General features: G+C 38.5%; 1 protein-coding gene across 3 annotated transcripts in view; it reads left to right on the plus strand.

The window, feature by feature from the left end:
• The window catches only part of LOC139952392 (uncharacterized), a 160063-nt gene that overhangs the window by 78547 nt on the left and 64378 nt on the right, over positions 1–17138 (plus strand). For all 3 annotated transcript variants that reach the window (XM_071951526.1, XM_071951517.1, XM_071951510.1), the window contains 2 exons: positions 10284–10516; positions 16273–16477. In XM_071951526.1, coding sequence (XP_071807627.1) covers positions 10284–10516; positions 16273–16477 — 438 coding nt within the window. The remainder of the gene's footprint in view (positions 1–10283; positions 10517–16272; positions 16478–17138) is intronic.

Raw genomic sequence — 17138 nt, forward strand, 5'->3', positions numbered from 1 at the left:
GACCCTTTTGTATATATTATTTATAAAGTATTGCATTACCGCTATCTTTATTCGTCTTTGTAATCGGATAGAAAAGCGAAGAAACAACAACGAGTGATAAATCAAATTAGTTAAACAGTTATCAATGTTGATGTCATTGTAGTATGGTATACTCGGCACTGTTAATTTCATCTGAAGTATATTTAATTGAATTCCTGACTTTATTCGTCTTTGAAATCGGATAGAAAAGAGAAGAAAAACAACGAGTGATAAATCAAATCAGTTAAACACTTATCAATGTTGATATAATTATAGTATGGATATTTGGCATTGTTAATAACCTTTTGTGTATATTATTAAATTGAATTGCCGCTGTCTTTACTCGTCTTTATGATCAGATGAAAGTGAAAAAAACAATAACACCAAAGCATCGAATAAATCAAATTAATTAATTAAACAGAAATCAAATTCGATGTCATTGTAGGTGACTTCGCATTGTAAGATCTTACTACGCAATGATGACGTCATAATATAACACGTGACCCGTGACATTACATGTTTAAAGCATTTCATTCATTGAAAACTTCATAACCACTAAGCTTTCAAAATAAAATTAAACAATTGTGTTTGTTGTCTTCTCAACGTTCTTGCATATCACAAAATCACCGAGTGGTAAATCAAATAAGTTAATTAACATTTATCAATGTTGATGTCAGTTGTATGGTTACTTCGCATTGAATGATCTTGTCACGCAATGATGACGTTATCATATACCATGTGACCCTTGACATCGCCTGTTTACAACATAACCTTCATAACCAGTAAGCTTTCAAAACTAAAATTAAACGACGATGTTTGTATTTTTAATAATCCTTTAAGCTTCGCCAGCCTGAGGAACATGCCCTCAAAATCATTTACATAAGTCAGCGAGACATACTTTTATAATGTATTTTTCTGTTTTCCATTTGCATAAGTGAGCGTAACCCCTTTTTATAATTTATTGTTCTTTTTTTCCATTTACATAACAGATCGTGACCTACTTTTATAATTGATGGTTCCTTTTGCATGTTTTGTTTTGTTAGAAGCCTTTACTAATGCTGATATCAGCATGCATGAGCAAATGCAATTATTAGAATCCGTCCAGCCTGCTGAAATAAAATGTCCTTTCATCTTGAAACTGTAATTGCATTCAGAGCAGAATTTATTGTATAAATGGGAAAATCGAATCGAGAAAAAAAAAAGCTATGACCTATTTTTCTTAAATGTCTTATCAATCAATGGTTGGATTGCTCCAGTGCATACATTTGTACATTTATTTGTGTTTTTTAAATCTTAACAATATTGTGGTATGAAGCACAGTGCGACCTTGGTGCTATGGAAAGACCAATCACCGATTTACATAGATTATATATACAAATTGTTCGCTACAAAACATCTACACACAAAATTATCTGAGTGGTTTAAGTACCAATCGGCTGATTGTATTGATCCCAAGCTGGAAATCAAGACAGTAAAACTTTCCTTTTTGGTTTGATGATTTAAATCGTTTTTAAATAGATTATACATAAACAGTAATTCAAAACACATACCTATCAAATAATCAATATCTGATGGCTTTAAGTACCACTCAGCTGATTGCATTGATCCCAAACTGAAAAATCAAGACAGTAAAAGTTTCCTTTTAATTCGATAAATACAAATCGATTTTTGTATTTCTCCTATCGATTGATTGTGCTGTTAAGTTAGGGTGCCTTGGATTATTCGTAAAGTCTGTCCAGGGGTGGATTTCACAAAGGTAGTCCTAACTTAGGACTAGTCTTAGGCAATGCTAAGAGATAGGACCAGTCCTAAGTTAGGATGAGTTACTGGACCTAACTAAGAACCAGTCCTATCTCTTAGCATTGCCTAGGACTAGTCTTAAGTTAGGACTACCTTTGTGAAATCCACCCCTGGGCCTATATTCATCATCAATATGGTGGTTATATCTGGTTTCATTGACTTAAGGCACTGGACACTTTTGGTAATTACTCAAAATAATTGCTAGCATAATAACTTTCTTGGTAACGAGTAATGTGGAGCTGTTGATAGTATACCGTACTGGGTGCGTTCTTTTAACTTCCCTGGGTCGACCCCGGTGTGTGGCGGCGTTTTTTTTTTCCCAGGACAAACGTGGGTAATTATCTGCACACGTTCGTCCTGGAAAAAGAAAACGCTACACACCGGGGTCGACCCAGGGAAGCTAAACGAACGCACCCATTGTGAGAAAATGCTCCCTCTGAAGTAACATAATTTTTTCAGAAAGAGGTATTTTCGTTGCCAGTCCATCGCAGGCTACTCACCAGCTCTCACTGGTACCCATTAGTATTCCTAAGTGGAAAGGAGAAGTTATTGATAAAGTGCCTTACTCAAGGACACAATTGTTGTTACTGACTAGACCAGAAATCGATAGTATGTGCTCGGTTTGAGGCACGGTTGTGTCTGTGTTAGGAGGATGGGGTACACACATTCACTTTGTTGTCTTTCGCTGGTCCCTGATCCTTGAGATTTTCCCGTAGACTTTGTACACAAAATTCCTTGTGGAGCACCCTGGTCTTTAAATTTCCCATGGAGTCCTTCTATTTTCCCTTTTTTGTTTTGTCCTTGGTCCCCATCCAGAAGGTACCGAGAGTGGGTACTTCTTTTCAGTGTGTTGAAGTATGTGGACATTAAGGGACACCCTCTGCCCCGTATCAGGCATGGGTAGGATTCGAACCCACATTCTGTACACTGCACAACTTGAGTCCACCGTTCGGCCATGACACCACCAAAATATTGCTATATAAAAAAACTGTCATTAAAGGCTTTATATTGCCACATTGAAGTACTGACTACTGTGGCTTACCTTTTTAACGGTCGATCGTATCTCTTTGATGGCTCTCCTGTAGTTGATATCGAGGTACTTTCTAAGTCCCTTCGGAGATTAAGATTTGTATGAGAGTGATGTTCTGATGAAGAGAAGTGATACAGGACTAAAGTGCCTTGAGCACCCACTTAAAAGGTCTGGATACTTTTTGTATACGACACAAAACACAAACCCCCACACATTTACATTAAACTTTAAACATGGTTTAAAGATAATATAGCATAGAAAGCTTATCATAAAATATTATTTGCCGAGGTGTTGTAGTTTTTTGAGTTTTTCACAAAAACTTGACGACTTTATGAAGCTGAAACTTCGACATGTAAATTAAATTACACAATCTTCATTCACAGTGAGTAGGGGTTCATGTCATGGCTAAAAACTTGATCTACAAATGGTATCAAAACCCTGCAGAATGCAGTCTAAAAGACCTCGATCACTTTTTAGCCTGAGCCGAATCCATTCCGAAGCCGTGGTTTCGAAAAGTGCCTATGATACCAAACTGAGACCAAAAGTCAGGTCCCTTCATTCAGCACGTATTTTATGTTGTTGTCAGAAACGGGGAACTAGGCAAGTGGTGTCAATTTCACGGCTGCAGGTATTGACTCACACTTCGCTCGTGTTTCGTGACAATCGGTTTACACCTATTACAAATACTGATTCGTGAACTTGTATATCTGTCAACGCATGGACGTGTCTGCCGCATCGTCCAATAGATGTATTTTTGTGTTTGTAGGAATGAAAGAAATCCAAGTCAGCATCAGAAAAGCAGCCAAATTATATTTGGAGCTCAATATGTGGCAAGGTGTACTGTGTCTTCATTCTGTGCTTGGAATCTCAAGAATTATTTAGAGGATATAACCGGGGGGGGGGGGTAGTTCTGGTACAGCGCATGGACGTGTCGGCCTTATCGTCCATAACATACATGTTGTACATGTTGTACAGAAGGAATGAGCAAAATCCTCAGATATTTCAGCCTCAGGAATGCAACCAAAATATATCAAGAGCTCGATATGTGGCATGGTGCACTGTGTCTACTTTGTGCGATTGGAATCTCAAGAATTATTTAGAGGGTACTAGGGAGGAGGGTACTTCTGTACAAGAGCAAAATATTGCGTTGAAGTAGGGGAACATAAGGGGGATACCCGTTGCTCCATAATCGGGCAGGGTGTACCAAATATGCTAAATATTCGATAAATAATGCTAGGGTCGAAATTTCAGGCCACTGACTTTTGTTTTGCATTTACACCATAGGGCATTTTGATCGGTATTCAGTTTGCAAGAGTTAATACTATTCTTCAAAAACTTAAAAGCAGTTTTATCAATTTAAACATCCTGATGCTTAATTTACAGGCAGAAATATAAATTCTGGTTAATTTATTTTAACCATGGCCACAGAATCAAATAACTACAAAGTTCCCATCTACAAAAATATGTCGTGCATTATTCGTGTTCCATTTGAAAACAAAAAGCGCATCTCATTTTTGCTCATTGTGAATTGTTTAACCATGGCCACAGAATGTAAATAACTACAAATCTCCCATAAAAGAAAGGCAGCCATGCATTATTTTTGTAACCATTTGAAAAAAAAAAAAAAAACACATCTCATGTTTTGCTCATTCTGAATTGTTTATTTTAAAGCTTAGGATGGTCGAGACGCATGGTTTAAAACCTTTTTTTTCGCAAGATGACATTTTCCGGGCTGGCTCTTTTTTTCACCTGCCTCATCTGAGTTTGCCCTTGCCCTAAAAACAAAAATCAATATCAAGCTGAGGTCACTCACATAACATCTCGACGGAGTGCTGTGTACGTCAGCCATCAGCCCCTCTGGTTTACGGTCGCTCTGGAATTTGTTTTTGTAGGATGTTGTTGAGGTTTTCTCTGAACTTGGCATTATCATTTATAATCCTGATGAGTTATCTACTGTAAAGGGCTTTGGGTAAAACAGTATTTTAAGTGAAAATCTGAGACAATCTTTCGAATTTTCGGTCCATGTAAAGTTATGTTTTGAGATGAGTTTGTGAAACATTTATCAAGGTTTAATGACTGTTACAATTTTCGACGAACTTCTGTTTTATTTCACCGCATCTTGTGTATGGCATCACGCTTAAAAAACGTAAACACGTCTTTGCCTCACCTAAAGTCTTTCCTTCCGGTCGAAGCAGGAAGCCAAAATAAAGAAAAGTCACATCCCCTGAAGCACTTGCCATACAATCATTATTTGTGTGCCCTCTTGTAGCTTATGACACATTTGACATTTTGCTCAAAAACATGACCCCACACTTTGAAATTTCCGGTTCAAATATAGGAAGTTCAAATTTAAAATTGTATCTCGTGAGCCACAACAGAAATAGCAAAAATGTCACTAATTCCATGGAATACATTTGTTTTGAATAATGCCAAAGCCTTAAGAAACCAGGCACGGAAAGAGTGTTCATGTTTTTCCCTTTATAAAAATGTACACCTGCGAAAGAAGCTCTCGTCAAATATTGTCGAGAAAACTCTTAGCCGCGAGAGGTGATTTATTTATTCCTTTTTGCAAAGCATGAAAAGCAACGTACAAACAAAATCACAAGTTTCCAGTGGAGTAACAGCACTTAATAATGAATAATTCCATAAATCTTAGCACCCTCTCTAAGCCCTGTCACCAAGAGTCAGTGTCCAGAATACATTATGGTTTCACTTTACACGCGTCTGTGTGATAAGCTAGGCTATCCATATTTCATGCCCGTCGGATACCAAACAGTCGGGCGGCAAGCGGCAGTAGATAAACCAGTCTGGTGCAGTCTCCTTCTGCTCTATCAAGCTTTATAGCGAGAGGTATAACCGACCGAAAGCCACAAGCAATCTGTGGTAAATGCACGTGCATATCAACACCCCTGGAAATCAATACATTGATGAGGTGTACAGATTCAGTACAATCCGACCGGAGGAATGTCAAATGCAATTTGTGTCCCCGATGCATATTATAACGTTGAATGTGAGCTTTTTCTATTACTTTTGAAGCCAGGTGCGGCACGAGCAAAAGACTACACAATCCCATCTTGTTTTTTTCACGGACCTGAATTCTCAGCTCCTGATTGCTGGTTGTACATGGTGATAACACACCGGGTCGCACAGTATAAACATGTAGCAACCCAAAGGCTGCAAAAATGCATCTAATCAAATATATCTGTTCATACTTGAACAAATGCACGTAGGGGTTGCATTGCAACATTATATGAGAAAGTATGTTTGGCTGTAGGGAGAAAACCGCACAATATTGTTTCTGGAAACGCCAACCTGATCTTGTACTGAAATGAATTTTTAACATATTTTGTTTTCCAAATTGTTTAGGCCTACTGTTTTTACATTTGATGCCCGATATTAGAAAAATGTGGCGTGGTGTACCCCCCTTCTGTCGTTTGTTTGTGTTTTTGTTTGTTTGCTTGTTTGTTTGTTTGTGTGTGTGATTGTGTGGTGTTGTTTTTTTTATTTTATATTTCATTGTTGCTTGTTTAGATGATCTTCCCCTCAAAGGAACTCGGCAATCTAACACAAGAGGATATAAACGCCAAGCAAACATTTGTTTATAAACGTCTATGATTATGAACTGCACAAATCGAGTAACGGTGTCTTCACTGTTCTTGGATGCATTAGAAAGACTAGAAAAAAGTACAATCTGTCCGGAGCGAATATGGCACACCCTGGCGGTGTTTATATCCGGTCTCATTGCCAGTCCATTGCAGGTTACTCAGCAGCTCTCGCCAATACCCTTTTGTATTTCTGGGTGGAGAGAAGCAATTATGGATAAAGTGCCTTGCTCCAAGGATACAAGTGTAAGTGTTGCGACTGAGTAGGCCATGGTCAGTACTTTGTTCCTCAATTTGGCATAGTGTACCCTTTTGCGTCTTTGTTGTGTTCTGAGAATCTCAGGAGTTCTTGAGAGGAGGGTTTTTTCGTAGGGGTACTTTAGTACAGGAGAAAATTGTGTTTTTAACTATGGGAACATTTTTGGTGACACTGTTGTTCGTAACGATCGTATTGTGTCAATATCACTAAAATTAATACATTTTCTCTTTGGAATACATATTTCATAAGTACAGACTTCACTTTACGCTGCTGAGATAATGGAGCACTTTGCCTATGTGGCGATGTATTACACTAAAAGCAATATCGATGTTGAAATGAAGAGGAATGCGCTGTTGTTGTAGAGTACCGATAATGCCTGTCGAATTACGTCACTCACACTGTACACTCCTAAATCTACGAGTAATGGCTGTCTAATAAGAGTGCATGAAGGTCACTCCGGGATTATGGGTCCGCTGTGACCTTGGCTGCAGTCTTTAATCTTTTCTGTGACCGGTCATTATTTTATAATAACGGCCCCCTCGTAGTCAGATAATCCATCAAACCAACAAGACTGTAATAACATCAACTATAATGTCGTCGCTTTCTGTCAACAGCTTCGCTGAAAGCTGCAAACATAAAACTGCGTTGACAAAAGAGTTCAGAAGAGCCCAGAAGACAGAATATGAAAACACATTTTCGCTTTTATTTTTTAGACAAACAGATTCCTTAAAGGCACTGCACACGTTTGTTCATAACTGAAGACCAGTAGTCTTATTTCACTTGGTGTATCCCAGCATATGCATAACAAACAAACCTGTGATAATTTAGGCTCAATTGATCATCAAACTGCCAAATAATAATGAACGAAAATACACCCTTGTTGCACAACTTTGTGTGCTTTCAGATGCCTGCAAGGCTTCAACTGAAGTCTCTTATTATTTGAGTGAGAAATAACATGTACCTCTTACTAAAAAACTACGTTACTTCAGTGGGAGCCGTTTATCTAGTTGTATACTTACAGCAGCTCTCCATTCGTCGTTACCAAGTAAGTTTTTATGCTTACCATTATTTTGAGTCATACTAATAGTGTCCAGTGCCTTTAAAGACTTACAGTAACTTGATATTTCCCTTCTATGTCTCAGAAATAAACACGAGTTTCGTCGGTGTGTGTTGGATCCTCAGAGGGTTCTGCGTAAACAGTCAATGTTTTCCTTTCATTTTTAAAGTTGAACATGTCTTTCTGAAAACAGAGAATTTCCAACGAGGATGCGTTGCTTGGATACCATAACAGATCATGTGAAAGTGAGGGACATTTTAGCTCGACTCCTGTTTTCGTTCTTTTTGTTAGTATTCAATATGCAACATAGTACATACAAAGACCGCAGAAGAAGTACTCAACAAAATATAAAACAAGAAAGCCGAAAAGGACAAACCTAATAAAAAGGACTAGACAATACCGACCAGATATCAGATATTGGATAAACAGTATTAATCGAGAACAAGAACAAGATTAAAGAGATTGGCCCATTTCCTGTTCAGGTCATCAATAATTTGACCCTTTTCTAATACATTTTCTGTTTTGAAATGAATATAAACGAACCCTTTGAATGATCTTGATTTTAACACTTGTTATTAAAAAATGCAATGTTTAGCTTTACTCCTGTCTGATCTGTAACGGACATTATCAAGAAAAACAGCAATTGCTTTCAAACTTTATAAAAACTAGTTTTAAGTGACAAAATGTTGATGAAGAAAATAGACCCGTACCTTAGACGCACTTCTTAAAGGATGAGCAATTACCATCGGAGCGAAGCAACATCGAAGTCTATGATCGGTATTCTTTGCTGTCTGTCGTCGGCTTTCGTCCAGGCTCTCGGCAAACTTATTGATGTTTATTTGCCATTTTCTTGACAAAAAATCAACAATTGATAAAAGGTTTGTGTGTTTACACCCAGCGTAAAATCCTTGACCATGGGGCTTAGTATAATATATAGCCCGTTTTTCCATACACTTTTCTGTTTTCGTCTTCAGTCAGTTAAGTGAAGTACCGTCAGCTATGACTTTGTTTGGACAAAACTTCTTTAGAATGTTCGTTGAAAACACAAGGGTCTCTAACGGAAGCAGTATTGCCGCCACATAACTGAAAACAATCTAAATGTTATCGTGTCTGTACACGATAAGTTATAGAGTATACAGTCATGATAAACCCAAACTTATCGTTGCGTATACTAAAACTTATTTTGTACTTACACTGTAATTTATCATACTTACCATGTACGTACACTATAATTTATCGTGTACGTACACTATAACTTACATACAATGTAACATATCGAGTACGTACATTGTCACTTATCGTGCTCATGCACCGTTACTTTTCATGTACGGACACGATAACTTATCATGTAGGTAACCTACTACTTATCGTTATCAAGTACACGATAAATCCAAACTAATCATGTACGTACACATGCACATGACAAATCCAAACTTATCGTACACGATATTTTTATTCATGTGGCGGCAGTACGCTTTCCATGTACGTACATGAAAAGTCGCAACTTATCATGTTCGTACACCATATATCCAAACATATCTTGTACATGTCTCTCTGGTTTAGAATATGAATATCATAAACATAAAAACATCTTAGAAGTTTTTCAAGATGTGCTCACGCTGTTTTTGATAACATTTGATTAAAAATGTGGATGATGAAGGTGGGAATTCACCCGTTGTCTGATTAACAAAACGGTGTGAATAAACCACACCGGTGTGATATGATAGAAAAATAAATAACCAGAAAATTAAAACCACACAAGTCTATCTTCTCGATAAAGCAATTATAGCCAGACTGAAGCCGGAAAAAATGTGTCCAAACACCCAAGAGTGTCTAGAAAAAATGTCCCACTCTTTCTCAATCAACTCGAGAAGTCTTCAGGCCATGTCTTGAAGCACTGTCAAATCTTAACAACTGGTTCGTTTGAAACCGATCTCCACTACCCGGAGGTTTATTTAGACTACAATTGATTAACTGAGCTAATCACAGAGCGGTTTAGCCCCAAGCGAGATTCTTTAAGGATTGTTTTTTTTTTATTGAGAATTAAATGTGTCACTTTTCTGGCCTTAATTGGAAAAAGCCTCAGCCTCAATCTCTCGTCCGCAGTTACCGGTTTGTTAAAGTTGTAGCTAAAAGGGATTTGAACATAATCCTGTTATCGTGTGTTGATAATTCAAAACCCGCTCCGTTTTTGCTCTCCACTGCAGAACACCCCATCACGGACAAATTAGCACTGCCGAACACTTGGATGGACTTTATTTAATGATTGAGTTGAATAATGTTTTGTACTTGTACTTGTAGCTAAAACGAAGGTGCATTAAAGGCAACGTATACCTTTGTTTTTGGAGCTGTTAGATTGTTTAAATTTACATAAGTTAAAGGATCCTCAGTACTTTCCCAAGCTCTGCGAAAAAAATCACAGACATTTTTGTTTAGTTTAGTTGTGATGGAATAGTTGAGGTGAAAATGCCATCTATAAACGTTTCTCCTTTCTATTTTTCATTTTTCTCACTGCAGATTACAAGTATTTCTTCGACTATATCCAAGGGAACAGCACGTGGTCATCCCATGGTGTCGTCACATCCCCGGGGTTTCCCCTCCCGCACAAGACGTCAAGCTCACACATATATTTTTACGAATTTGAGAACTTCAACATCGACGGTCGAATCAAGCTGGTGTTCGGTGATTTCTTCCTAGACTCCATTAATAAATCCGTCAATTATTGCAACGAAGAGCAAATCTATTTAAAGGTGAGTCACTTTTTTGTATCTTTAAAATGGCGACTTTTGAACGCTAGGTGGCAGCAGACTTACCATGACCTGGCTAAGCTACCAAAAACTCCCTATGTGCCATCTACTGGGCGGGAGGGATAGCATTTGAGCAGTATCCACACGAGTAGAAGAAGCATGCTTGCCAGGTAACTTTCAATATTGTTTACGCAGTTCTGAGCTAGCTCATAATACCTAGAACAATGGGTTTACCTGATGAGTCTGCTGCCACCTAGCGTCCCAAAAGTACACCATTGTCATAAACTAGTAGTGTCTCGAACAGGAGACTACGTGCCAATGTCGCAGTGTCTCCTTAAAAAAAAAATATTAATCTTCTCGCACTTTGTGGCATCGTTCTCTTCAGTCAGTCCAGCTCAGCCATTTATTTTGTAGCCACAGTCTGGTTATTTTGTGTGTGTTTTTGGGGTTTCGTTTTGCGTTACGTGCGTTACGTTTTTGTTTCGTTTTGTCTTTTTACGTTTTTGTTTGTAAATTATCGGTCTAGGCTAACTTCTACAACAAGACTTGACTTACTCGACAGCCTCATACTCTCTTTATGGTTATTTAGGTCAACTCTTTCCCCTCTATCTATTGTGCTTATCATTTCGCTGTAATATTCTGTAGTTATAATGTGAAATGAATGTTGACTTGAATTGAGTTGTGGCTATAATGTCACTCTGATTGCTCTTAAAATGATGTTGGGGCATTTTAGGAGATCAATTTGGGTTTGATGATGTGACCATTCAGTTTATGGGGCAACATTTGACTGGTATCTTACTCATTTTTGCTAGGAATTAAGCAGCTCGGTGAATGGGCCCTATTTGAAATGATTCCCGTTGCGGTATCAGTAACAAAATAGTCTTTGAAATGGTCTAAACAATATTTGATCCCTAAAAAATATAGCATGACTCATAACTTGCAGGTCAATTTATCGTCAGTGTCTAACACAACAAAGAGAAACGAATTCATAATGTTGTTTGTATATAAATTTGACATTTTACCATCTCCAGTCTATTAGCTTTCACCGTCAAACCACTCTCTTTCTCTACATGTGTCTTTTGTCCTTCCCTCATCCAGCAAGAAATAGAAATGTTGATCATCCATTAACCTCGACGTTGTAATAGATTGGTGGCAGTCATGGCTTTGACAGTTAGCTAAATGGACCAGTGACAGTAGTTACTGAGGGATATAAGGGGAAGTTCTATACGCTAGATTTGATGCAGTGACTTTTAACGGGATGATCTATCGCTTGGTTGGTGATTATACGGCTAAGATGATTCATGTACCCTATACTGTGTGCCCTCGCAGTCACCTTTTGTGATATCGCTTCTGTTGCTCGGTCTTCTTAAACGATTTGGGTACTTTTTCTTTAAACTTTGTCATTAAACTTACACCGTTTTGAAGATAATGATAGTAGAAAGCTTATCCTTAAAATATTAGTTGCTGAGGTGTTGTAGTTTTTGAGAAACAAGTGAAACAATGTCATGAAAAAACATTTTTACATGCTAAAATACAAGAACATAGACCCTTTTAATACGCCCTGTAGTGGAAACTATAATTGACCTTACTTATATAATGAGAAAGCTTTGCATTATGCTAAAAGTGATAAAGGCAGTGCGGTTGATGTTTAATGTAAAAACTACCTTTATATGCGTCACAGTTTCCGTAAAGGGTGAGTATTTTTGGTGTTTGGTACCGAATCCGGAGCGGCTATATGTATCCGCAGGAATAATAAACCGTATTGGAAGACGCAATTTGGGAAACGTCTGACAGTAACGTTTCCCGGATTTGTGGGTGATAAACACTATGATATGAATTTCAAATATATACATTACTTTGAAGTTAAATGATCCTGAAAACGCTTTGTATTTTCGAAAGCTGTAGGTATATGCCAAAGGTAGACACTCCTTTTAAACGATTCAGTAACCTTAGAGTGTTCACCGTTGACTCCGTAATATACAAGGCAAAAGTCAGGTCGCAGGAATCAAAATCGTAAGCGGGTTAGGGGTTAAACGCACCGATTCTCTCCGTGTTTGATGAATATGACGTCACAAGTCACAAACAGTCCCCTTCTCACTTAGGTCAACGAAGGTACATCATTGGCTGAGAGCCGTGCGCAGTGCGTCGAGTTTCAATTTTGTTTGACATCAAAGATGGCGGCCAATGCAAGGTGTCTTACAGTGTGAAAAGATTGTTATCACACACTGACCTTGACCGCAACGATGTGTACAAACAAAGTGTCCCACCAACCTGTTTACACGCAGGCGGCCATTTTGTGAGCGTGATGTCATGAGTCATCTGATCAATAAACAGGCATTTAATTGGTTGTGGTTGAGCATATACCTTATCAAATCAAACACGAGCGAACGCATTGATGTCTTATTCACCATATCCTAACATATATAAACCCTCCCTTTTTTAACCAATTCTGGTGGCAATTTTGTATGGATGGCCTTGAGTGACACAAAATGTATAACTAGATTGGCAGAAACTGCCCTTTGTGATAACAAATTCATTTTTTTTTAGGAATATTATAAATGTTATATATTCTTTGCCGTGAGGCCAACGTACTTTTTTTAATAAGTGATCGGTAAAAATTGCTGATAAAAAATATGTGACATATTGCAGAAGACATCGCAAGTCACAGCCCGAGTGTTTGCCGACGTAGGTTGGAAAACTATGGAAAGCCATAAAATCAAAAACGGATAGCAACTGTTTGTAACGTAACAATGTAACACACGTTTTTGGTTGGATTGGTTGAAAATAATAAATCCATCAGGGGAGGTATTTTATTTGATTGAAAGTTTGCAAAATATATTTTGGTTTTAAAACATCTTTGTACACGATTCAGTGTTTTACTAACACTTGGTCGTCAATGTCAACCAGCTCGGTTTGTTTATCGACAATGCAAACGTTTATTAGCTTCTGTGTGAACTTTGCAGAAGACATGTAAGTTTATCTACAGCGAAAATCTTACTTCATAATCCCTCGGGCCAGTCAACTGAAAGAGCGCCCTCTCGCACTACTGAACCATTATCCATGATTCAGTGTCAACTATACGGTTCTGTGTTGTATCTCATTAACTAGTCAACTACTTTGATATGTTTTATGTTTTGTATTGTACAAAGCGGTATTGTATATATAGTTATAATAATATTGAACATTTCTAGTGCGTCAATGTGTCAATGATTACACTGCTGCTTCATCCTTCGGATGGGACGTAAAGCCGTTGGCGTAAAAGAACCCAGAATGCACTTATCGAAAAGAGAATGGGTTCACTCCGATGTTCCTTGTTGGATTGGCAGCAACTTGCGCCACAGCACCTTGTAAACAACTATAGTCCCACATACCTTGCAGGCTTCAAATACTGTATGTTAAAGCGAATTGAGCGTCATCGAGTGACGGATTCGCGCGCTAGTATAAGAAGCCACTATTATACTCCCTCAGGTTTTCCCTAAGAACCCATGCAAGCCTATACCCACCCGTCCACCCTTCACGTTTTCTGGCAACTGTGTACATGATCCCGTTGCTTGATTAATTGAATTAATGAGCTCATCAATCAGGTATCAACAGGGATGTCTCTCTTCGATGTTGATCTTTCTCGGCAGAGCAAATTAAACCAATCTCAGACGGTGACTTTTTTTCTTCTAATGACGATGAGCGATCTGAATCATTACGATTGAATGTTCTTCATTATTGTACTAACCAAGTTTTGAGAGGGCCTTGATCCAATGTCAATTTCAACAGTACCGTCTCTCTATTGATCTTTCTATGCAGAGCAAATTAAACCAACCTCTAACGGTGACTCTTTTTCTTCGTCTGATGGTGAGTGATCCGAATCATTACAAGTGGGAATGTGCTTCATCGAAGTGCAATTTGCTGACAAACCATGTTTTCTGAGGGGCTGCCTGTTCAAAATCAGTTTTCTTTTGCGCTCAAAGTTGTGGAGTCCTAATGAATAAGGGGAAAGAAGTCTCCAACCTCACGTTAAAATGGTGTCAAATGCCACTGTGTTTGATACCCTTCATCATTGGCAATGCGCCGACAATCAAAAATAGTTTCTTAATGAGCTCCAATGTCAAACTCAGTTTTGTGTTCAACTCATTATCCAGTATGCAGAGTCCGTATGAAAATGGGTAGGAAATTACAAGTCTCTAACCTCACTGTATCTTGAACATTCAAGAAAAAGTGCATCAAGAAACTGAATTTGGCCCTGGAGCCCATCTTGTAATATTTTGCTTACAACGAATGTGTGATAAAAACCAACACGCGGTTTCCAAATTTAATTTTGAGGGAGATTTGTTGCTCTGAAAACAACCGGGATAGAATTTCTGGAAACTGCCGATGATATTTCTGCTTTGTAATCGTGTTTATTCTCCAGCAAACTGGCATGGGCCTCGCTAGGGGGGCCGTCTTCAAATATGAATGGTGGCTTGCGGGCTGTACCGATGGTCAATGCAGGCCTTGCGACACGATGGGTGTTGTTTTGTGGTGACATGGGACGTTGCAGTAGGCCCACCATACTTAACTGTAGACACATTACACTATGTCTATACCCCTTACATCTTCAAATATTTAGGACTACATCCATCCAATATTGTGCAGAAAGTGCAGGTGGTAACACTTAATGTATGATTATCTTTCATTCGATGTGTGTTAGCAATGTATAATACACGGTTTTTATATAGCGCTTTTTCACGGGGTGTCTCAAAGCGCTTCCGACATTATTACCCCCGGTCACTGGGCCTTAAATCATTCCTTAAACCTCCTCAGCTCCATGGGGAGTATACAGCCTGTGCGACAATTATATGCGCTACATGGCTAAACCAATCTCTGCCCTCACAGGTACCCATTTACCCCTGGGTGGAGAGACGCAATTATAGTTAAGTGTATTGCTCAGGGACACAAGTGTCACGACCGGGATTCGAACCCACACTCTGTTGAACAGAAGCATCAGAGCTTGAGGTCGGTGCTCTTATCCACTCGGCCATGACACTCAACCTGACCGTATGTTTTTGTTCATGTTCTGTTCATTTATGCGTGCTTAGAATCATAGTTTGAGGCGGGGTGATGGGGGGGGGGGGGGGAGTTCTGAGCTGGGTGGGATGGGTGCCTTCCTCTGATTACGCCACAGTAGTTTTAAGGTTCATGTTTAGCAGGAGTAGTTGAGTAAACAGAGGCAATGATGTTTAACGCACTTTAGATGTGAGTCTTTGAAATCCCCCAGACTCCGTGTCTGAAATGCCCAATCTGATGTATAAGTAATCAATAACTACATAAAACCAACAGTACATGCGGTTTTGAAGTAGTTTCTCACTGTTCGGGAGAAATCTTTAAAGTAATTGTAACTTTTTATAAAAAAGTATCAAGGTTCGAGTTCGGTCATTCCATTCCATTTATTATATTTCTGATTGTGAAGCCAAGGACCATCAGAACAGCGAACCCACGCAGGAAGGTATGGACTGTTAAACCCAATCCACGTAGTGCCCCGGTGGGATTCGAACCGAGTGCCTAGAGGAAATTATGCCACATCGCCATCCCGACCACCCAGATTGGTCTCGTCAATTCCCAAAGGTTTAATTTTGTCCCCAAAATGTTTATTCTACATTCTATCAATCTCAACTGAATCTATCAATTTCATAAGAACCATTTTAACTTTGTACCCGATTCCTTGTTAAGTAAGTATGATTACAGTTATTCCAATTTTCATTAAGATATTTTTCATTCTTATTATTTAGATTATTGAGGGCAAGAAATCCTCAAAATACTGCAATTTCAAACGGCCAGATCCTCACTTATCGACGACCAATCAGCTGAGATTGGAATATCACATAATTGGCAACCACAGACACTACGGGTATGGCGTATTCAGTATGGAGTATTCCTTCATAACAAAGCACGAGGCTGAAGAAACCCAACACAGGCTGAGGCGAGGATCTTTTGGTAATGTCAACATTTCATTTATTAGCAGTTTCAAAAATATGTACTTCATAAACCTCTATAATAGAAGTTATCTTGCCTTTCTTCTGTTCGAATTGCGGCATGAAATTGCGGTCCTATAAGCTCAGGTCCACATTTCATGTGCAGAAAATAGTGGCAGATAAATGGCACGATACCAGTCATAAAGCGTACAATGTGACATGCTATTTTGTCTGGTAACTGTATTCTGGTAAGCACAATTTTGTTGTGCTTTTGGTGGTACTGTACTCACATCACGCACCCAAATTATTATATTATAGCTACTTTTTTCTGCTTAAACTTTTAAAGGCAGTGGACACTATTGGTAATTACTCAAAATATTTATCAGCATAAAACCTCACATGGTAACGAGTAATGGGAAGAGGTTGATAGTATAAAACATTGTGAGAAACGGCTCCCTCTGAAGTGACGTAGTTTTCAAGAAAGAAGTATTTTTCCACGAATTTGATTTCGAGACCTCAAGTTTAGAGTTTGAGGTCTCGAAATCAAGCATCTGAAAGCACACAACTTCGTGTGACATGTTTTTTGTTTTACATAGTTATCTCGCAACTCCGACGACCAATCAAGCTCAAATTTTCACAGGTTTGTTATTGTATGCGTATGTTGAGATACAGTAATTAGCTCT

The sequence above is a fragment of the Asterias amurensis genome, chromosome 2 (genome assembly GCF_032118995.1).
Source record: "Asterias amurensis chromosome 2, ASM3211899v1".
NCBI lineage: Eukaryota > Metazoa > Echinodermata > Asteroidea > Forcipulatida > Asteriidae > Asterias > Asterias amurensis.